Below are 22,491 nucleotides of genomic sequence, written 5' to 3'. Positions count from 1 at the left end.
TCTGTAGAAATGTGCAAGTGTCTTTGGTGACAGACCAAGTCCAGTGAAATGTAGCTGCTGTCGTGCTTTCCAGGATGGATCCTCAGAGATACTGACACCCAGGAATGAGGGGTGGGTTCAGGAGAATGGGACTCTTGTGTCAGGGATGCTGTAAGTCTTGGTCCTAGAGTGACACCTGGAGTATTGGCCCCACATATCTGCTGCAGAGTCAGTCTGCATTCTCACACGCTGAGTTGACGGTGAGGAAGGCTTCACTTGCAAATGACTGGAATACAAGGCAAGGCTGTAATGCCGAGGCTAAAAACAGCACTGGTCAGAGCATGTGTGGAGTATTGTGAGCAGCTTTGAGCTCAATAGAAAAGACGTCCTGGCACTGGAGAGGGTCCAGAGAAGGTTCATGAGAATGATTCCGGCAATGAAAGGGTTAATGTAGGAGGCTCATCTGATAGCTCTGAGTCTGTACTCACTCGAGTTTAGAAGAATGGGGAGGGGAATGTCATTGAAACCTATCGAATATTGAAAGGCCTAGATAGAATGAACGTGGAGAGGATGTTTCCAGTAGCGGGGGAGTCTAGGACCAAAGAGCATGGCCACAGAACAGGAGGACATCCACTTAGAACAGAGCTGAGGAGAAATTTCTCTAGCCAAATGGTAATGAATCTGTGGAATTCATTGCCACAGACAACTGTGGAAGACAAGTCATTTGGTATATTTAAAGCAGAGGTTAATAGGTTCTTGATTAGTCACGTCATCAAAGGTTACAGAGAGAAGGCATGGGAATGAGGTTGAGAGGGTTAATAAATCTGAGGAATTTATTGCCGCAAATGGCTGTGGAGGCAGGCTATTGAGTGTATTTAAAGCAGGGGTGATAAGATAAGGAAGTGGAAGGGTGGTTAAGGCAGCATACAGTGTGTTGGTCTTCATTAGTCAAGAGCTCCAAGGTAATAGTGCAGCTCTATAAAATCCTGGTTCGACCACACTGGGAATATTGTGTTCAGTGCTGGTCACCTCATTATAGAAAGGAGGGTGCAGAGGAGATTCACCAGGATGCTGCCTGGATTAGAGAGGGTGCAGAGGAGATTGACCAGGATGCTGCCTGGATTAGAGAGGGTGCAGAGGAGATTCACCAGGATGCTGCCTGGATTAGAGAGGGTGCAGAGGAGATTCACCAGGATGCTGCCTGGATTAGAGAGGGTGCAGAGGAGATTCACCAGGATGCTGCCTGGATTCGAGAGGGTGCAGAGGAGATTCACCAGGATGCTGTCTGGATTAGAGAGGGTGCAGAGGAGATTCACCAGGATGCTGTCTGGATTAGAGAGGGTGCGGAGGAGATTCACCAGGATGCTGCCTGGATTAGAGAGGGTGCAGAGGAGATTCATCAGGATGCTGCCTGGATTCGAGAGGGTGCAGAGGAGATTCACCAGAATGCTGTGTGGATTAGAGAGGGTGCAGAGGAGATTCACCAGAATGCTGTGTGGATTAGAGAGGGTGCAGAGGAGATTCACCAGGATGCTGCCTGGATTAGAGAGGGTGCAGAGCAGATTCACCGGGATGCTGTGTGGATTACAGAGGGTGCAGGAGAGATTCACCAGGATGCTGTCTGGATTAGAGAGGGTGCAGAGGAGATTCATCAGGATGCTGCCTGGATTAGAGAGGGTGCAGAGGAGATTCACCAGGATGCTGCCTGGATTAGAGAGGGTGCAGAGGAGATTCTCCAGGATGCTGTGTGGATTACAGAGGGTGCAGAGGAGATTCACCAGGATGCTGTGTGGATTAGAGAGGGAGCAGAGGAGATTCACCAGGATGCTGCCTGGATTCGAGAGGGTGCAGAGGAGATTCACCAGGATGCTGCCTGAATTAGAGAGGGTGCAGAGGAGATTCACCAGGATGGTGCCTGGATTAGAGAGGGTGCAGAGGAGATTCACCAGGATGCTGCCTGGATTGGAGAGGGTGCAGAAGAGATTCACCAGGATGTTGCCTGGATTGGAGAGGGTGCAGAGGAGATTCACCAGGATGCTGCCTGGATTAGAGAGGGTGCAGAGGAGATTCACCAGGACGCTGCCCGGATTAGAGAGGGTGCAGAGGAGATTCACCAGGATGCTGTCTGGATTAGAGAGGGTGCAGAGGAGATTCACCAGGATGCTGCCTGGATTAGAGAGGGTGCAGAGGAGATTCACTAGGATGCTCCCTAGATTTGAGAGGGTGCAGAGGAGATTCACTAGGATGCTCCCTAGATTTGAGAGGGTGCAGAGGAGATTCACCAGGATGCTGCCTGGATTAGAGAGGGTGCAGAGGAGATTCACCAGGATGCTGCCTGGATTAGAGAGGGTGCAGAGGAGATTCACCAGGATGCTGCCTGGATTAGAGAGGGTGCAGAGGAGATTCACCAGGATGCTGTGTGAATTAGAGGGTGCAGAGGAGATTCACCAGGATGCTGTGTAGATTAGAGAGGGTGCAGAGGAGATTCACCAGGATGCTGCCTGGATTAGAGAGGGTGCAGAGGAAGTTCACCAGGATGCTGCCTGGATTAGAGAGGGTGCAGAGGAGATTCACCAGGACGCTGCCTGGATTCGTGAGGGTGCAGAGGAGATTCACCAGGATGCTGTCTGGATTGGAGAGGGTGCAGAGGAGATTCACCAGGACGCTGCCTGGATTCGAGAGGGTGCAGAGGAGATTCACCAGGATGCTGTCTGGATTAGAGAGGGTGCAGAGGAGATTCACCAGGACGCTGTCTGGATTAGAGAGGGTGCAGAGGAGATTCACCAGGATGCTGCCTGGATTAGAGAGGGTGCAGAGGAGATTCACCAGGATGCTGCCTGGATTAGAGAGGGTGCAGAGGAGATTCTCCAGGATGCTGTGTGGATTACAGAGGGTGCAGAGGAGATTCACCAGGATGCTGTGTGGATTAGAGAGGGAGCAGAGGAGATTCACCAGGATGCTGCCTGGATTCGAGAGGGTGCAGAGGAGATTCACCAGGATGCTGCCTGAATTAGAGAGGGTGCAGAGGAGATTCACCAGGATGGTGCCTGGATTAGAGAGGGTGCAGAGGAGATTCACCAGGATGCTGCCTGGATTGGAGAGGGTGCAGAAGAGATTCACCAGGATGTTGCCTGGATTGGAGAGGGTGCAGAGGAGATTCACCAGGATGCTGCCTGGATTAGAGAGGGTGCAGAGGAGATTCACCAGGACGCTGCCCGGATTAGAGAGGGTGCAGAGGAGATTCACCAGGATGCTGTCTGGATTAGAGAGGGTGCAGAGGAGATTCACCAGGATGCTGCCTGGATTAGAGAGGGTGCAGAGGAGATTCACTAGGATGCTCCCTAGATTTGAGAGGGTGCAGAGGAGATTCACTAGGATGCTCCCTAGATTTGAGAGGGTGCAGAGGAGATTCACCAGGATGCTGCCTGGATTAGAGAGGGTGCAGAGGAGATTCACCAGGATGCTGCCTGGATTAGAGAGGGTGCAGAGGAGATTCACCAGGATGCTGCCTGGATTAGAGAGGGTGCAGAGGAGATTCACCAGGATGCTGTGTGAATTAGAGGGTGCAGAGGAGATTCACCAGGATGCTGTGTAGATTAGAGAGGGTGCAGAGGAGATTCACCAGGATGCTGCCTGGATTAGAGAGGGTGCAGAGGAAGTTCACCAGGATGCTGCCTGGATTAGAGAGGGTGCAGAGGAGATTCACCAGGACGCTGCCTGGATTCGTGAGGGTGCAGAGGAGATTCACCAGGATGCTGTCTGGATTGGAGAGGGTGCAGAGGAGATTCACCAGGACGCTGCCTGGATTCGAGAGGGTGCAGAGGAGATTCACCAGGATGCTGTCTGGATTAGAGAGGGTGCAGAGGAGATTCACCAGGACGCTGTCTGGATTAGAGAGGGTGCAGAGGAGATTCACCAGGATGCTGCCTGGATTTGAGAGGGTGCAGAGGAGATTCACCAGGATGCTGCCTGGATTAGAGAGGGTGCAGAGGAGATTCACCAGGACGCTGCCTGGATTAGAGAGGGTGCAGAGGAGATTCACCGGGACGCTGCCTGGATTAGAGAGGGTGCAGAGGAGATTCACCGGGACGCTGCCTGGATTAGAGAGGGTGCAGAGGAGATTCACCGGGACGCTGCCTGGATTAGAGAGGGTGCAGAGGAGATTCACCGGGATGCTGCCTGGATTAGAGAGGGTGCAGAGGAGATTCACCAGGATGCTGCCTGGATTAGAGAGGGCGCAGAGGAGATTCACCAGGATGCTGTGTGGATTAGAGAGGGTGCAGAGGAGATTCACCAGGATGCTGCCTGGATTCGAGAGGGTGCAGAAGAGATTCACCAGGAAGCTGCCTGGATTCGAGAGGGTGCAGAGGAGATTCACCAGGATGCTGCCTGGATTCGAGAGGGTGCAGAGGAGATTCACCAGGATGCTGCCTGGATTGGAGAGGGTGCAGAGGACATTCACCAGGATGCTGCCTGGATTCGAGAGGGTGCAGAGGAGATTCACCAGGATGCTGCCTGGATTCGAGAGGGTGCAGAGGAGATTCACCAGGATGCTGCCTGGATTCGAGAGGGTGCAGAGGAGATTCACCAGGATGCTGCCTGGATTAGAGAGGGTGCAGAGGAGATTCACCAGGATGCTGCCTGGATTAGAGAGGGTGCAGAGGAGATTCACCAGGATGCTGCCTGGATTTGAGAGGGTGCAGAGGAGATTCACCAGGACGCTGCCTGGATTAGAGAGGGTGCAGAGGAGATTCACCAGGACGCTGCCTGGATTAGAGAGGGTGCAGAGGAGATTCACCGGGACGCTGCCTGGATTAGAGAGGGTGCAGAGGAGATTCACCGGGACGCTGCCTGGATTAGAGAGGGTGCAGAGGAGATTCACCGGGACGCTGCCTGGATTAGAGAGGGTGCAGAGGAGATTCACCGGGATGCTGCCTGGATTAGAGAGGGTGCAGAGGAGATTCACCAGGATGCTGTCTGGATTAGAGAGGGTGCAGAGGAGATTCACCAGGATGCTGTCTGGATTAGAGAGGGTGCAGAGGAGATTCACCAGGATGCTGCCTGGATTAGAGAGGGTGCAGAGGAGATTCATCAGGATGCTGCCTGGATTAGAGAGGGTGCAGAGGAGATTCAACAGGATGCTGCCTGGATTAGAGAGGGTGCAGAGGAGATTCACCAGGATGCTGCCTGGATTAGAGAGGGCGCAGAGGAGATTCACCAGGATGCTGTGTGGATTAGAGAGGGTGCAGAGGAGATTCACCAGGATGCTGCCTGGATTTGAGAGGGTGCAGAAGAGATTCACCAGGAAGCTGCCTGGATTCGAGAGGGTGCAGAGGAGATTCACCAGGATGCTGCCTGGATTCGAGAGGGTGCAGAGGAGATTCACCAGGATGCTGCCTGGATTGGAGAGGGTGCAGAGGACATTCACCAGGATGCTGCCTGGATTCGAGAGGGTGCAGAGGAGATTCACCAGGATGCTGCCTGGATTCGAGAGGGTGCAGAGGAGATTCACCAGGATGCTGCCTGGATTCGAGAGGGTGCAGAGGAGATTCACCAGGATGCTGCCTGGATTAGAGAGGGTGCAGAGGAGATTCACCAGGATGCTGCCTGGATTAGAGAGGGTGCAGAGGAGATTCACCAGGATGCTGACTGGATTAGAGAGGGTGCAGAGGAGATTCACCAGGATGCTGCCTGGATTAGAGAGGGTGCAGAGGAGATTCACCGGGATGCTGCCTGGATTAGAGAGGGTGCAGAGGAGATTCACCAGGATGCTGCCTGGAGTAGAGAGGGTGCAGAGGAGATTCACCGGGATGCTGCCTGGATTAGAGAGGGTGCAGAGGAGATTCACCAGGATGCTGCCTGGATTCGAGAGGGTGCAGAGGAGATTCACCAGGATGCTGCCTGGATTAGAGAGGGTGCAGAGGAGATTCACCAGGAAGCTGCCTGGATTCGAGAGGGTGCAGAGGAGATTCACCAGGATGCTGCCTGGATTCGAGAGGGTGCAGAGGAGATTCACCAGGATGCTGCCTGGATTGGAGAGGGTGCAGAGGACATTCACCAGGATGCTGCCTGGATTCGAGAGGGTGCAGAGGAGATTCACCAGGATGCTGCCTGGATTCGAGAGGGTGCAGAGGAGATTCACCAGGATGCTGCCTGGATTCGAGAGGGTGCAGAGGAGATTCACCAGGATGCTGCCTGGATTAGAGAGGGTGCAGAGGAGATTCACCAGGATGCTGCCTGGATTAGAGAGGGTGCAGAGGAGATTCACCAGGATGCTGACTGGATTAGAGAGGGTGCAGAGGAGATTCACCAGGATGCTGACTGGATTAGAGAGGGTGCAGAGGAGATTCACCAGGATGCTGCCTGGATTAGAGAGGGTGCAGAGGAGATTCACCAGGATGCTGCCTGGATTAGAGAGGGTGCAGAGGAGATTCACCAGGATGCTGCCTGGAGTAGAGAGGGTGCAGAAGAGATTCACCGGGATGCTGCCTGGATTAGAGAGGGTGCAGAGGAGATTCACCAGGATGCTGCCTGGATTCGAGAGGGTGCAGAGGAGATTCACCAGGATGCTGCCTGGATTAGAGAGGGTGCAGAGGAGATTCACCAGGATGCTGCCTGGATTCGAGAGGGTGCAGAGGAGATTCACCAGGATGCTGCCTGGATTAGAGAGAGTGTCTTGTGAGGATAGGCTGGGCGAGCTTGGCTCTTCTCTTTGAATCAAAGGAGGATGTTAGAGTGTACAAGATGATGAGAGGCATAGGTAGTGTGGACAGCTGGATACCTTTTCCCGGGCTGTGAAAATACAAGGGGGCATAATTTTAATGTGATTGGAGGAAAGTATGGTGGTGGGATATCAGAGGTGGGCTTTTTAAGCAGAGTGCCGGCTGTGTGGGACGCCCTGCCAGAGGTGGTGGTAGACTCAGATACATTAGACAGACACACAGATAAACATAAAAATGGACGGCTGTGTAGGATGGAAGGGTTAGATTGTTCTTGGAGTAGGTTGATATGTCAGCACGACATTGTGGGCCAAATGGCCTGTACTGTTCTGTGTTCTGTACGTTCTGAACCTCAGTTACCTCTTTCTCTGTGCTTTTGTAGTCTGAGGCGGGGGACTGGAAACCAGAGAAGGTAATGTTTTCCTCTGTGTGTTTATATATATGTTTCATGTCTGGGTATGTTAGTTTAAGCGTTGTTCAGAGAACAAGAAAAACAGCTCGTTCTGACATCCAGAACCACACCCTAAGGTACTGACACAACCTGTTACCAGATAAACTGTATCTTAAACTTGATTGTGTCACTAACTTTACCTCATTCATTCAAGTTCAATTTCATTGTCACCTGACTGTACGTTTATAGAATCAAACGAACAACTTTCCTCTGGACCACAGTGCACCCACATAACATCACACACGTAGCACACAAACCAAAACTTTACCATAGATAAGTTAATAAAATGTAACTCAGGATGCACAGCACAGGTAAAGAGTGAACTCCCGTTGGCTGAAAAGACAAGCAGCCGGGGATCCCCACTGTGTAACAGGCCCCGGTCCCCTTTGTCCCTTTGTATCATTCACTGGCTACTAAGAGGTTGGCTCCATCACCCCCGTCCCCATTGTACACACACACAGACACTGCTCTCAATCCTTACACGTACATTTACGTGCAGACTGCTCCCCTTAGTTGTAAGATTCATCCAAAATGCCAGTGTGTTGGTCAAGAGATCTGCATGTGCTTGCTGTGTTCCCTTGGACCTCACACAAAATCCCCGATGACAAGACAGGAGGTTTCTGACCAAAATGGTAGGGCAGCAGTTAGTGTAACACTTTACAGTGCCTGGGATTACCAATCGGTTCAGTTCCCGCTGCTGTCTGTGAAAAGCTTGTATGTTCTTCCCATGACTGCGAGGGTTTCCTCCCGCAGTCCAAAGACTAACAGGTTAGGGTCAGTGAGCTGTGGGCATGCTATGTTGCTCCTGGAAATATGATGACACTGCGGGCTGTCCCCAGCACACTCTCGAGCGGCCCGCGGTGTTGGTCATTGATGCAAACAATACATTTCACTGTATGTTTCAATATGTTGATGTACATGTGACAAATAAAGCTAACCTTTAACCTTTAAAACCCAACACAAACCAACAGCAAATTGAACCATGAGTCTGCACCAGATGTCGGGGCACAGTGAGTCTGGTGTTCATGCAGAAGGTGGCCCTGTGTGACTGTAAATATCTGCTGTATGTCTTTATTTTCAGAGATGCAGCACAGTAACAGGCACCTGCCAACAAGCTGCCCACTTACACCCTAATGCGTGACCATGAACCTACCAACTGCACGTCTTTGGACTGTGGGAGGAAACCAGAGCACCCAGAGGAAACCCACGTGGTCACAGGGAGAACGTACAAACTCCTCACAGACAGCAGCGGCCCACTGGCTCTGTGATCGTGTTATGCTAACTGCTACAGTACCATGCTGCCCATCTGTCAAAATTACAATATTTCAGTCGGGAAATCTGAAGTGAAAGCAGAAAATGCCGTACACACTTGGCTGGCAAGGCTGCAGGCCATTCCTGCTTTCTGACACCTTCACCTTCGTCCCAGTCTCAATCTTGCTCTGACTTTCTGCACTTTTCCAACAAGGTTCAGTGAAAGCACCGGACAGCACTTCACCTTATCACAGCCTTCCAGATTCAACATTTTCACATGCCCACCCGTCCCAGCCTCTAAATTCATATTTCCTCTGCTCAGTTTAAATCTCCCTTTGATTCTAATTTTGGTTTTGCACAATCCTAACCCTCCATTTGCCCGCTCCTCCACCACTGACTTGTACCATGGCAACTCTGTCATCTCTCTTCCACCTGACTCTTCGATAAAACTCCCTCCTCCTTTCCTCTGTAGTACCACTAACGTTTCCACTGACTGCGCTCTCATTCCACAGAAGCTGCCTTACTGGTTGAGTATTTCCTTCGCGCCCACCTTACCTACCTTTCACCTCTCGTCTGCCAGTTTATGACTATCCCCTTTCCCCACCCTTTTATAGTTTCCACTCCTGACGAAGGGTCTCAGGCTGAAACATTGGCTTCCATTTCCCTCCATAAACACTGCCTGACATGCTGAGTTCCTCCAGCAGTTTGTGTGCTAAAGACTGAAAGATAAAGATACATCTGCACATTAAAATATTTAGACATAGAGTGAAAGGTGTCTTTTCCGACAACAACCCACATGATCCGACAATTGTGCTGGGGACAGCCCACAAGTGTCAACATAGCATGCCGACAGTTTACTAACCCTAATCCACCCGTTTTGGAATGTGGGAGTAAACCAGCGTGGTCACGGAGTGAACGTACAAGCTCCTTACAGACTGCAGCAGGGACTGAACCCTGTCGCTGGTGTAGTACGGTGTTACACAAACCACTCTGCTACTGTGCTCGGTACTCGCAGCGTTTCCTGGTTTTATTCATAATTTATTTAGAGTTAAAGTGCAGAACAGGCCCTTAGAGCTCAGCAATTAACACCAGCCTAACCACTGGACAGTTTACGATGACCAGTTACCCTACTAACCAGTACGCCTTTGGAGGAAAGCCACGTGCACACAGGAAGGAACATACAAACTTGCTTTCTGAGGACACTGCAATTGAACTCTGAACTCTAATGCCTTGAGCTGTAATAGCTTTGCACTAATCGTTATGCTTCCATTGTGTCCCCAAGTTTTCCTGACATAACTGCAGTGTGGAAGCGGAGTGTTTGAGCGCGGCTTTGGTGAGGGGAGTGCTGGTGTTGTGTCCAAGTGTGAACTCGGAGGGCGAGTCTTTGCCACTGTTGTATTTTGTAGATTCCCAAAGATCAGCACATTCTGCGTTTCCTGAGGTCACGGGACTTTAACCTGGAGAGGACGCGTGAGATCCTGTGTCAGTCCCTCACGTGGCGAAAGCAGAACCAGGTGGACCACATCCTTGAGATGTGGAGGCCTCCCCCAGTCCTGCAGGACTACTATACAGCAGGGTGGCACTACCATGACCGAGGTAAACTCGGGGGAAGGGACGGGACAGTGAGGGGGAGAGGGAAAGGGAAGGGAGGGGAGGGGCAGGGGAGAATGGGAGTGGGGGTGGAGAAAGGGGTTGGGAGGAGGTGGAGGGATGAGGACAGGGAGAGGGGAGGGGTGGGGGTCACTGAGAGAGGGCGATCCCACCTGACTAACCACTTTCCCACCCCCCACCCCTGACTGAGACAGACGGCCGGCCGCTCTACATCCTGCGCCTGGGACAGATGGATACCAAGGGGCTACTGAAAGCTCTTGGGGAGGAGGCCATTTTGCGGCACGTGAGTAATCCAGGGGCTGGGGCTGCTGCTAGGCCCGAGCATTTGTCAGAGGGGAGGGGGGAGCTCCCCCTAGGCTGACTGGGGCGAGGGAGAATGAGCAGCTCTGTCTATCCATGGGCACGGCAGGCGATAAATTGCACCCTGATCAGGGTGGGAAAATTGTAATGCAGTTGTTGTATTGCACATAGGACACTGCAGACACTTTGGCTCACAATGTGATACCAACCCCTAAACCGACTTTAAACTGAATCTAATCCTTCCCTCTCACATCTAATCTAATGTCTCTAATGTACCTGCCTGTACCATCACCTCTTGCAGGGTGTCCACACACCCACCACTCTCTGTGTAAAGCCCCTACCTCTGACAGCCCCCCCCCCACCCTTTACTTTCCTCCAATCACCTTAAATGCATCCTTTGATGTTAGCCATTTCTGGCTCTCCACTCGATCTGAGCCTCTTATCATCTTGTCCCCTCCATCAAGTCACCTCTCATCCTCCTTCACTCTAACGAGAAAAGTCCTAGCGTGCTTAACCTCTCAATGTGGGACCTGCTGTCCAGTCTAGGTAGCATCTGGTAGTTATAGCTGTATTTGTTGCAGTGAAATCAACTCAGTTTCTGGAACAGCTGGTGCCATTCTGCCCCTCGTTATATGTACAGGGACAGCAGAGGCCATTCTGCCCTTCCAATCTGCTGTACGGAGAGAGCAGAGGCCATTCTGCCCCTTTGATGTGCTGTACAGGGGCTGTAGGAAGCCTTCACCTACCATTCGTTAACACCTGATCCTCAGCAGAACTCAATGGCAGTTGACTGTCGGCTGTTTGAAAGCTCAGCTCCAGGGTCACAGCCACACCACACAGCACAAACTGCGTGAAATTTCCCCTGGCCTTCTCAGCCTCTTGATCTTGCACAGTTGTGTTCCCTGCGTGTGCTCGCTCGCGTAGTTTGTTCAGCCTGAACAGACCGGGTAATGGCCACGGGGCACCCTCTCACTGAGCCCCCTCTCTCGCCCCAGGTGCTGTCCATCAACGAGGATGGCCAACGGAGGTGTGAGGAGAACACCAGAGTCTTCGGGCGTCCCATCACGTCAGTAAAGTCCTCCAGGCCTTGTATTTCCCACCTGACTCCCCAGCTCGGTAACCCAGCCTCCAGCTGGGATGTGGATCCAGGGGCAGGGCAGGGCAGGAAGGGGGTGATGTGAGGGTGAGGGGGATGTGAGAGTGGAGGGGGATGTGAGGGTGAGGGGGATGTGAGAGTGGAGGGGGATGTGAGGGTGAGGGGGATGTGAGAATGGAGGGAAATGAGAGGGTGGGGATGTGAGAGTGGAGGGGGATGTGAGGGTGAGGGGGATGTGAGGGTGAGGGGGATGTGAGAGTGGAGGGGGATGTGAGAGTGGAGGGGGATGTGAGGGTGGAGGGGGATGTGAGGGTGAGGGGGATGTGAGGGTGGAGGGGATGTGAGAGTGGAGGGGGATGTGAGAGTGGAGGGGAATGTGAGGGTGAGGGGGCTGTGAGGGTGAGGGGGCTGTGAGGGTGAGGGGGATGTGAGAGTGGAGGGGAATGTGAGGGTGGAGGGGATGTGAGAGTGGAGGGGGATGTGAGAGTGGAGGGGAATGTGAGAGTGGAGGGGAATGTGAGGGTGAGGGGGCTGTGAGGGTGAGGGGGATGTGAGAGTGGAGGGGAATGTGAGGGTGGAGGGCTGTACAAAGCAATCATTTTGTGGGACAGTGAGGGAGGGGAGGTAAAGAGGACTGTGTCAGACAAAATGGACGGGTGAGAGTGATGGTTGGGAGAGCCAAAGGTTTGAGGTGTGGGTGCAAGGCAGTGGTTGGGGCGGAGGACGGAGGATTGTTGGGGCTTCAGGGGTAGATTGCTGGGTGGGTGCAAGGGGTGATGGGTGATCTCTCCATGTGCCAGCACCTATGGGTGACTGCAGTATCTGATCTTCGCCAGTTCCTGGACGTGTCTGGTGGACATGGAGGGGTTGAACATGAGGCACCTATGGCGACCGGGAGTGAAAACGCTGCTTAGGATCATCGAGGTGGTGGAGACAAATTATCCCGAGACCCTCGGGCGGTTGCTCATCCTCCGAGCTCCCCGAGTCTTCCCCGTGCTCTGGACATTGGTGAGTTCCAACTGGCCTGGTTCTGCCTCTCAATTAACCTCCCCTGCTGCTTCTGCATCATCAAAGTGTGAAGTAGATTTATTATTGAAGTAGTCTATATATTTCTATATACAATCCTGAGGTTCATTTTAAGACCATAAGATAAAGGAGCAGAATTAGGCCATTTGGCTCATCTAGTCTGCTCTGCTGATCCAATTTCTCTCTCAGCCCCAATCTCCTGCCTTTTCCCCGTATCCCTTCATGCCCTGAACAATCAAGCATCTATCAACCTTTCTTAAATATACAGAAAGACTTGGCCTCCACAGCTGCCTGTGGCAAAGAATTCCACAGATTCACAACTCTCTGGCTGAGTAATCCCTCCCTATCTCTGTTCTGCAAGGACCTCCCTGTATGCTCTTTGTACTCTGGTCTTAGACTCTCCCACGATAGGAAACATCCTCTCTGCATCACGTCTATCAAGGTCTTTCACCATTCCATAGGTTTCAATGAAGTCGCTCTTCATTTTTCTGAATTCCAGTGAATGCCGGCCCAGAGCCATCAGTCTGCATTTGACAAGCCATTCCATCCTGTAATTTCCTTTCAAGCCTCACCAGTTTCAGCACATCCTTTCTAAGATAATGGGCTCAAAACCATTCACAATACTCCGTGAGGCCTCGCCTGTGCTTTATGAAGCCTCAACATAACGTCCTTTTGTACTCTAATCCTCTTGAAATGAATGCCAACAGCACAGTTGCCTTCCTCATCACCAACTCAACCTGTAAATTAACTTTAAGTAACCCTGCACAAGGACTCCCAAGTTCCTTTTCACCTCAGATTTTTGAATTTTCCTCTCCATTTAGAAAATACTTTACCCTTTTATTTTTTTCTACCAAAACGCATGACCAGATACTTCCTGGCACTGTATTCCATCTGCCACTTTTTTGCCCAATCTCCTAGTTTAAGTCCTTCTCTACTTCCTCAAAGCTACCTACCCCTCCACTTATCTTCATATCATCCATAAACTTTGCAACAAAGCCATCAATTCCATCATCCAAATCATTGACATATAATGTCCCAACTGAAACCTCTAGCCACTGGCAGACTACAAGAAAAGGCTCCCTTTATTCCCACTCTTTGCCTCCTGCCAATCAGCCACTGCTTGACCCATGCTAGTATCTTTCCTGTAATAAATTTTTTTGCAGGCGTTCACAGAAAATACAAGAAAAGAAAAAATAAAACCAAATAATAATAAATAAATAAGCAATTAATATTGACAACATGAGATGAAGAGTCCTTGAAAGTGAGTCTATAGGTTGTGGAAGAGTTAGTGTTGGAATGAATGAAATATCCCCTCCAGTTCAAGAGCCTGATGGTTGAGGGGTAATAACTGTTCCTGAACCTGGTGGTGTGAGTCCTGAGGCTCCTGTACCTCCTGCCTGATGGCAGCATTGAGAAGAGAGCATGGCCTCGGTGGTGGGGGTCCCTGCTGATGGATGCTGCTTTCCTGTGACAGTGTAGTGCTCTGTGCAGATGTGCGCAATGGTGGGGAGACACTTACCTGTGTTGGACTCCCACTGCCTGCTGTGTCTGTCCTGCACAGCATCCACAGGATGCTTTCTTCTATTGTTCCACTCTCCTCTCCTATCGATTCCTTCCCCTCCAGCCCTTTACCTTTCCCACCCACCTGGCTTCACCAATCACCTTCTAGCTTTCCGCCTTCCCACCCCCCACCTTTTTAAATTCTGGTGTCTTCCCTCTTCCTTTCCAGTCCTGCAGAAGGGTCTTGGCCCGAAATGACAGCAGTTTATTAATTTCCATTGATCTGCCTGACCTGCTAAGGTCCTCCAGCATTCTTTGTGTGTTCTTTATCTAGATGGATTTTAAACATTGCTAATGTGCCTGCCTCAATGACTATTTCTGGCAGCTCTTTCTGAATACAAACCATTCTTTGTCTGAAGAAGCAGCCTCTGATATTCCTTTTAAATCTCACACCTCAGATCTTAAACATCTGTCTCTTTTAGTGTCCATTCCCTGAGAAAAAGCCTTTGCTTTCACCCTGTCCATGCCCTTCATGATCTTGTGTACTGGGGTTCACCCCCCAGTCTCGTAAGTTCCAGTGAAGAAAGTCCTGGCCTACACAATCTCATCTTCTAACTCAGGATCCCAAGTCCAGGTGACATTCTAGGAACTTTCTCTGCACACTTTCTAGTTAAATAACATCCTTCCTATGACAAAGTGATCAGAAATGGACGCAGCGCTTGAAGATGAAAGATGAGCTTTATTTGTCATGTACAGTGAAACATACAGTGATGAGTTGAGGATGTGCTGGGGGCAGTCACAAATGTCGCCACACTTCTGACGCCAAACTCACTTGCCCACAACTTACTAACCTGAATGCCTTTGGAATGAGAGAAGAAACCAGAGCCCCTGGAGGAAACGGGGCAAACATACAAACTTCTCACGGACAGCGGGGGATTTCAATCCTGACTGCTGACATGTAAAGCATTACACTACCGTGTGTGGTCAGGAACGGGTAGAGACAGATTTACTAAAGCGCGAGCAGGGCGGAAATCTATAATAATAATGACACGTTGAGATTTTGGGACAGTTATCAGTGTCCTGGGAGGAGATGAGCAAGTGTGCAAGTGGATTAGAAGCAGGAACTGTTTTATCTCCCCCAGACACTGGCACAGCTCCGGGAAAAGGAGATGACAGGGGTGGGGTCTGTTGATAGAATCAAATGGCTGAGGTCTACGTAAAGGAGGGAGGTGCCTTTCCCTTGGCTAAGGGATCAAGGATCTGAAACTGTCAGTAGAAAGGCGAGAGGAGGGGTGAGGAGATGTACGTCACACCCAGTGGGTTTGGGTCTGGAGCCGGACACACAGCAACCCCTCTCTACATGGAGGTGACCCCTGGATGTGTGAGCAGGGCAGTGAGTGTGTGTCAGATCACAGAGCAGGGTTCGGTCAGGGACCTCACAAAATTGCTGAAGATGTATTACTGTTTCATGAACTGAGATACAGTGAAAATTGACTTACATGCTATCTGTACAGATCAAATCATTGAGGAAGAACAAAGTAAGACAGGAACAATGTGGAATAAAGTGCCAGAGTTATGGAGGAAGTGCAGTGCAGGCAGACAGACAGACAGGTGCAAGATCAAAACGAGCTGGATCGTGAGCCAATCACAAAGAAGAAAATCTGCAGATGCTGGAAATCGAAGCAACACACACAAAATGCTGAGGATCTCAGCGGGCCAGGTAGTATCGATGGAAAAAAGTACAGTCGATGTTTCGGGCTGAGACTCTTCAGCAGGGCTGTGGGGTCCTGATTGTGAGGTCGACAGTCCATCTGATCGTACTAGCCAGCCTGCAGACAGACAGACACTGTGTTTCTCAAGGATGCAGAAAGACCAGAAGACAAAGGAGAGAATTAGGCCATTCAGCCCATTGAGTCTGTTCCACCATTCTATGATGGCTGTATTATTATCCTCCTCAACCTAATTCTCCTGCTTTCTCCCCGTAACCTTTGATGCCCTGACTAATCAACAATCTGTCAACTCCCGCTTTAAATATGCTCAAAGACTTGGTCCTGGAAAAAGGAGTGGGAACTCAGCTTTATTCAGCAGTGGAAAATAAATGGGTAAATTGGTTAATTATTGCCACATGTACCAAGATACAGTGAGAAGTTTATCTGTTTATACAGATCAGATCATCACACAGTGCATTGTGGTAGAGTGCAGAACAAGCTCTCACAGAGGAGGTGTAGGACAGCGGTGAATGTGCTCTGCAGTGCCCCCATTATTCCACGTCTATCCTGACCCTCACCAACATGGCCAACCCTAACGCTGGGTACACCGTGGGATCATAAAGGGCTGGGCTGTAGCCACCAGCTATGTTAATGAGAAGCTCAGTAGAGGTGCCCAGCTCCACACACTGACCAAGCTTTTGTCTCTCACCACCCTCAGGTTAGTCCATTCATCAACGAAAACACCCGGCAGAAGTTCCTTATCTACAGCGGCAGCAACTTTCAGGGTGCAGGAGGTCTCCTCGATTACATAGAGAGGGACCTCCTTCCCGACTTCCTGGGTGGAGACTGCCTGGTATGACCGGGGAGGGGTGGGAGGAGAGGGGTGTGGTGAGGAGAAGGGGTGTGGAGTGGGTGGGGGGTGTGGTGAGGAGAAGGGGTGTGGAGTGGGTGGGGGGTGTGGTGAGGAGAAGGGGTGTGGAGTGGGTGGGGGGTGTGGTGAGGAGAAGGGGTGTGGAGTGAGTGGGGGGTGTGGTGAGGAGAAGGGGTGTGGAGTGGGGGGTGGGGTGAGGGGAAGGGGTGTGGTGAGGGGAAGGGGTGTGGAGTGGGTGGGGGGTGGGGTGAGGGGAAGGGGTGTGGTGAGGAGAAGGGGTGTGGAGTGAGTGGGGGGTGTGGTGAGAGGAAGGGGTGTGGTGAGGGGAAGGGGTGTGGAGTGGGTGGGGGGTGGGGTGAGGGGAAGGGGTGTGGTGAGGAGAAGGGGTGTGGAGTAGGTGGTGGTTTGGTGAGGAGAAGGGGTGTAGAGTAGGGAGGGGTGTGGTGAGGGGAAGGGGTGTGGAGTGGGTGGGGGGTGGGGTGAGGGGAAGGGGTGTGGTGAGGAGAAGGGGTGTGGAGTGGGTGGGGGGTGGGGTGAGGGGAAGGGGTGTGGTGAGGGGAAGGGGTGTGGAGTGGGTGGGGGGTGGGGTGAGAGGAAGGGGTGTGGTGAGGGGAAGGGGTGTGGAGTGGGTGGGGGGTGGGGTGAGAGGAAGGGGTGTGGTGAGAGGAAGGGGTGTGGTGAGGGGAAGGGGTGTGGAGTGGGTGGGGGGGTGGGGTGAGAGGAAGGGGTGTGGTGAGGGGAAGGGGTGTGGAGTGGGTGGGGGGTGGGGTGAGAGGAAGGGGTGTGGTGAGGGGAAGGGGTGTGGAGTGGGTGGGGGGTGGGGTGAGAGGAAGGGGTGTGGTGAGGGGAAGGGGTGTGGAGTGGGTGGGGGGTGGGGTGAGGGGAAGGGGTGTGGTGAGGAGAAGGGGTGTGGAGTAGGTGGTGGTTTGGTGAGGAGAAGGGGTGTAGAGTAGGGAGGGGTGTGGTGAGGGGAAGGGGTGTGGAGTGGGTGGGGGGTGGGGTGAGAGGAAGGGGTGTGGTGAGGGGAAGGGGTGTGGAGTGGGTGGGGGGTGGGGTGAGAGGAAGGGGTGTGGTGAGGGGAAGGGGTGTGGGGGGGTGGGGTGAGGGAAGGGGTGTGGAGTGGGTGGGGGGGTGAGGGGTGGTAAGGGTGTGGAGTGAGTGGGGGGTGTGGTGAGGAGAAGGGGTGTGGAGTGAGTGGGGGGTGTGGTAAGGAGAAGGGGTGTGGAGTGGGTGGGGGGTGGGGTGAGAGGAAGGGGTGTGGTGAGGGGAAGGGGTGTGGAGTGGGTGGGGGTGGGGTGAGAGGAAGGGGTGTGGTGAGGGGTAGGGGTGTGGAGTGGGTGGGGGGGTGAGGGGTGGTAAGGGTGTGGAGTGAGTGGGGGGTGTGGTGAGGGGAAGGGGTGTGGAGTGGGTGGGGGGTGTGGGGTGAGAGGAAGGGGTGTGGTGAGGGGAAGGGGTGTGGAGTGGGTGGGAGGAGTGGGGCCAGTTTTCGGATTCGGGTTGATTTATCATGGGTACGTCAATACCTACAGTGAAATGTGTCGTTTATTTTAACAACCAACACAACCCAAGGATGAGCTGGGCCAGCCTGCACGTATCACCACACATTCCAACACCAATGTAGCAGTTCCACAATGTTCAGCAGAACAACAAGAAAGCAGCCTTCCCACTTCACACACACAGGCTGGCCTTCAACCCCGACACAGGACCGATATTGTGATGTTCAGTGTGGGTTTTTTGTTGGATAAAAGTCTTACAAACACCTTAGGACACTGTTATATTATGGTTGTAGTTTTAATCAAGTTATTGTTTTGCTCAGTCTCCTCTCATATCTAAGAAAGGAGAAAGCATTGGGCGCTTGGTGGTTCAAGCTCTAACAGGCAGATTGCTGTTGATTGCGCACTGAATACCAATCTCTCCCAGTGGCCCCAGCTCCCCGATCAGCGGGCAGAATGCAAGTGTCTCTGCAGCTGTGGCCAGGGCTGGTTCCCTTGTGGAGTTGGTGGCCCACAGTATTTCAAGGTATCTGTACTCCATTCACAGTGCAATATCCCAGAGGGAGGAATGGTCCCCAAATCCTTATACCAGTCTGAGGAAATGCTGGATAATACGGATCACATTCGACTCTGGACAGAAACCATTTACCAGTCTGCCAACATCTTCAAGGGAGCTCCACATGAGGTAAATTCTCCCAGTCATTCATGGCTTGTGGCTATTTCATGTTAACCCTACAGAATAAACTCTGTTCTGTTTTATTAAGAATAAATGTTATTCATAGGATCTGCAGAAATATAGCAGTCTACTCATATGTCACTGCTCACATTTCAAACCTAATCACTGATATAAAATATATCTACATAAACACAGGCAATTCTGCAGATGCAGGAAATCCAGAGCAACACACCAAATGCTGGAGACAGGCCTGATGAAACATCCCCTCCATAGGTACCACCGGACCTGTTGAGTTCCTCCAGCATTTCGTGCTTCATGTCTAATGATGCTGATGTTCTGTGACCTATGTTTTCAGTCCCAGTGGGTCCAATGGCCACAGAGTCCTCAACTCTGCTCCTTTGTGGTGTCTGCACTGCTCTCCAAAGTATGTGGGCTGCTCTTGGAACTGGAGAACCTGCAGGATTTGAGCAGAACAAAGCCACTGAACTGATGACTGCAAAGTTATCAATGAGGAGATTTGGCTCAATAAGCTCTGACACCCAACTGGAAATGGTTTATTATTATCACGTGTACAGAGATACAGTGAAGAGCTTACCTTTCATACTGTTCATGCAAATCCATTATTTGCACAGTGCATTCTGTTAGAGCAACTGTAAAACAGCAATAGTGTGCAGAATAAAGTCTAACAGATATAGAGATAGTGCAGTGCAGGCAGACAACAGGTCAAAGTCAAACATGAGCTCAAGTCATGAGGAACCATTCAATAGTCTGATAACAGTGGGGTTGAGGCTGTCCCTGACCCTGGTGGTCTGTGCTTTTAGGCCAATGGTAGAGGGAAGAGGGAATGTTGGAGTGAGCGGATCTTTACGAGAGACAAGCTAAAGCAGAATGCAACGTTCCAGTTACAGAGGAAGTAAAAGATGATAAGGAGCCAGATTGTGAGGTCCTTGAGCCTGGTGGTCCGTGCTTTCAGGCTTTTGCACCCCACACAGGAAGGTGTGTTTCCTCTGGCTCTGGTCCTGCTCTCAGTTCTGTGCTGGCCTGTTTTGCAGAAGGTGATTGAGATTCTAGAACCCACATCGGTCATCACCTGGGACTTCGACATACTGAAGGGTGACGTGGTGTTCAACATCTTCCATTCCAAGCAACCACTGCTGGCCCATGGCAGGGACCCGGCTGGCTCGATCGGTGCCTTTGCTGTCGGCAACAACATGCAGCTGATAGACAGGAGCTGGGTGCTGGGGAAGGACTTCAGCTCTGTGGAGTCACCACTCGTCTGCCACGAGGGAGAGAGCATCCAGGTGTGTCACACTCAGCATGTATTGTGCTTCAATCCGCCTTGACCAGCAACAAACTCTTGACTTGGAATTTGCAACTGGAGCTCAAATTTGGTCTGTTTGTTTATTGATTCATCCATCCATTTATGTAACTATTTATTTATTCACTTATTTAGAGATACAGCATGGAACAGGCCCATCTGCCCAACAATACGTGCTGCCCAGCAGCCCACCTATTTAACCCTAGCTTAATCACAGGACAATTTACAATGACCAGTTAACCTGCTAACCCGAACGTCTTTGGACTGTGGGAGGAAACCGGAGCACCTGGAAGAAACCCATGTGCTCATGGGAAAGCCATACAAACTTCTTGCAGAACGTTGGAATTGAACTGTGAACTCCGATGCCCCAAGCTGTAATTGTGAATTTTCACCCTGATGGGAGGGTGGGAAAGAATGACCGTGGTAGGAGGCTCCTTGATTATTTTGGCTGCTTTACTAAGGCAACAGGAAGTATAGTCTGTGGAGGGGAGGCTGGTTACTGTGCTGAGCTGAGATCTGTCCACAACTCAGTGCAGTTTCTTGTGGTCACAGGGAGAGCAGTAGCCAAAGCAGGTGTGGCATCTGTAGGTCGGGGTCTGATTTGTCGAGAGTCTTCACTGCAAGCAGGATTTCCAATAGCTAACCTTTTAAATTCTAATCCTTGTTCCCATTTCAGCATGTTGGTCCATGGCATCCTCTTCTGCCAATCTCAGATTGGAGGAGCAACACCTCATACAGTATTCTGTTTGGGTACCCTCCAACTGATGGCATAAACATTGATTTTTCCAACATCTCGTAATTTTCCCCCTCCCCTCTTCTTTCATTCCACTATGGCACCCTTCTTACCTCCTCTCTTCTCCTCACCTGCCTATCACCTCCCCCTGGTGCCCTTCCTGTCTCCCATTTCCTTCTCCTATCAGATTCCTCCTTCTCCAGACCTTTACCTTTTCCACCACTTCCCACACAGCTTCTAACTTCTGCCACCCACGATTTCACCTATCACCTTCCAGCTAGCCTTCCTTTCCCTCCTCACCTTCTTCCTCTGGCATCTTCCCCCTTGATGAAGGGTCTCAACCCGAAAAGTCGACTGTTCAAATGTTTAATGTCTTCTGCGGGAGCGAGCTTTCAGAATGTCCAGTGTGGGCATGTTTGATCTTATTCCGTTTAGATGGGAGGGCGATGGTCCAGGTCAATAGGGTTAGGCAGATTCAGAGTTCGGTATGGACTAGAGGAAATGAAAGGTCTGTTTCCGTGCTGTAGTGTTCTGTGACTCCAAGTGAAAAAACACTTCAGCAGAGTTTCTACAGTAGTTAAAAACAGGTTAAGAAAGTGTGTGCTAGGCTTATATTCCCCACACTCTGGGGAATCAAAACTGAAAAATAAGCAGGTATCAGGAGGATCAAATGGGTGTTTTGCATCAATCCTCTTCTCAGAGGATGCAATTGAGGAAGCAACTCAGGGAAATGGTTGTATGTGCTTTGCTGGAGCTGTGGATGAGAACTCCCTGGGTAAATGGTAAATTGGTTAATTATTGTCACATGTACCAAGGTACTGTGAAAAGTGTTGTTTAGCATGCATTCCAAACAGATCATTTCATCACATCCCATCAGTGCCTTGAGGTAATACAAGGTAAACAATAACAGAATACAGAATAATGTGTTACATTTACCATAAGATCATAAGATATAGGAGCAGAATTAGGCCATTTGGCCCATCAAGTCTGCTCCACCATTTCACCATAGCTGATCCAGTTTTCCTCTCAGCCCCAATCTCCTGCCTTCTCCCCGTATCCCTTCATGCCCTGACCAATCAAGAAGCTATCAACCTCTTCCTTCAATATACATAAAAACTTGATCTATAGCTGACTGCGGCAAAGAATTCCACAGATAGACCACTCTCTGACTAAAGAAATTCCTTCTCATCTCTGATCTAAAAGGACGTCCCTCAGTTCTGAGACTGTGTCCTCTGGTCTTAGACTCTCTCACCACAGGAAACATCTTCTCCACATCCACTCAAGGCCTTCCACCATTCAATAGGTTTCAATGATATGTTCACATGAACACAGGCCCAGAACCATCAAACGCTCTTCACATGACAAGCCATTCAATCCTGAAAACATTTTCGTGAACCTCCTTTGAACCGTCTCCAGTTTCAGCACATCCTTTCTAAGGGGTGCAAGCCTTCTCACAATAGTCCAAGTGAGACCTCACCACTGCTTTATCAACATCACATCCTTGCTTTTACATTCTAGTCCTCTTGAAATTAATGCTAACATCACATTTGCCTTCCTTACCACAGACTCAACCTGCAAATTAACCTTTAGGGAATTCTGCACAAAGACTCCCGAGTCCTTTTGCGCCTTAGTTTTTTGTATTTTCTCTCCATTTAGAAAATTGTCAACTCTTTCATTTCTTCTACCAAAATGCATGACCATACATGTCCCATCACCATATTCCAGAAAAAAGAGAAAATGTAATGCAGATAGATAATA

At 50.9% G+C, this 22,491-nt stretch overlaps 1 protein-coding gene across 3 annotated transcripts in view; it reads left to right on the top strand.

Moving 5' to 3' along the window:
* The window catches only part of LOC132399012 (SEC14-like protein 5), a 63,423-nt gene that overhangs the window by 26,922 nt on the left and 14,010 nt on the right, over positions 1-22,491 (top strand). For 2 of the 3 annotated variants that reach the window (XM_059978881.1, XM_059978882.1), the window contains exons 8-15: positions 7,081-7,110; positions 9,807-9,996; positions 10,206-10,294; positions 11,307-11,377; positions 12,244-12,415; positions 16,361-16,495; positions 18,554-18,691; positions 19,735-19,983. In XM_059978881.1, coding sequence (XP_059834864.1) covers positions 7,081-7,110; positions 9,807-9,996; positions 10,206-10,294; positions 11,307-11,377; positions 12,244-12,415; positions 16,361-16,495; positions 18,554-18,691; positions 19,735-19,983 — 1,074 coding nt within the window. The remainder of the gene's footprint in view (positions 1-7,080; positions 7,111-9,806; positions 9,997-10,205; positions 10,295-11,306; positions 11,378-12,243; positions 12,416-16,360; positions 16,496-18,553; positions 18,692-19,734; positions 19,984-22,491) is intronic. The other variant, XM_059978883.1, reaches the window with a different exon arrangement.

The sequence above is a fragment of the Hypanus sabinus genome, chromosome 9, assembly GCF_030144855.1.
Source record: "Hypanus sabinus isolate sHypSab1 chromosome 9, sHypSab1.hap1, whole genome shotgun sequence".
Lineage (NCBI taxonomy): Eukaryota > Metazoa > Chordata > Chondrichthyes > Myliobatiformes > Dasyatidae > Hypanus > Hypanus sabinus.
Note: the sequence above shows the minus strand (reverse complement) of the source record. Positions and strands in the feature narration are given on the sequence as shown.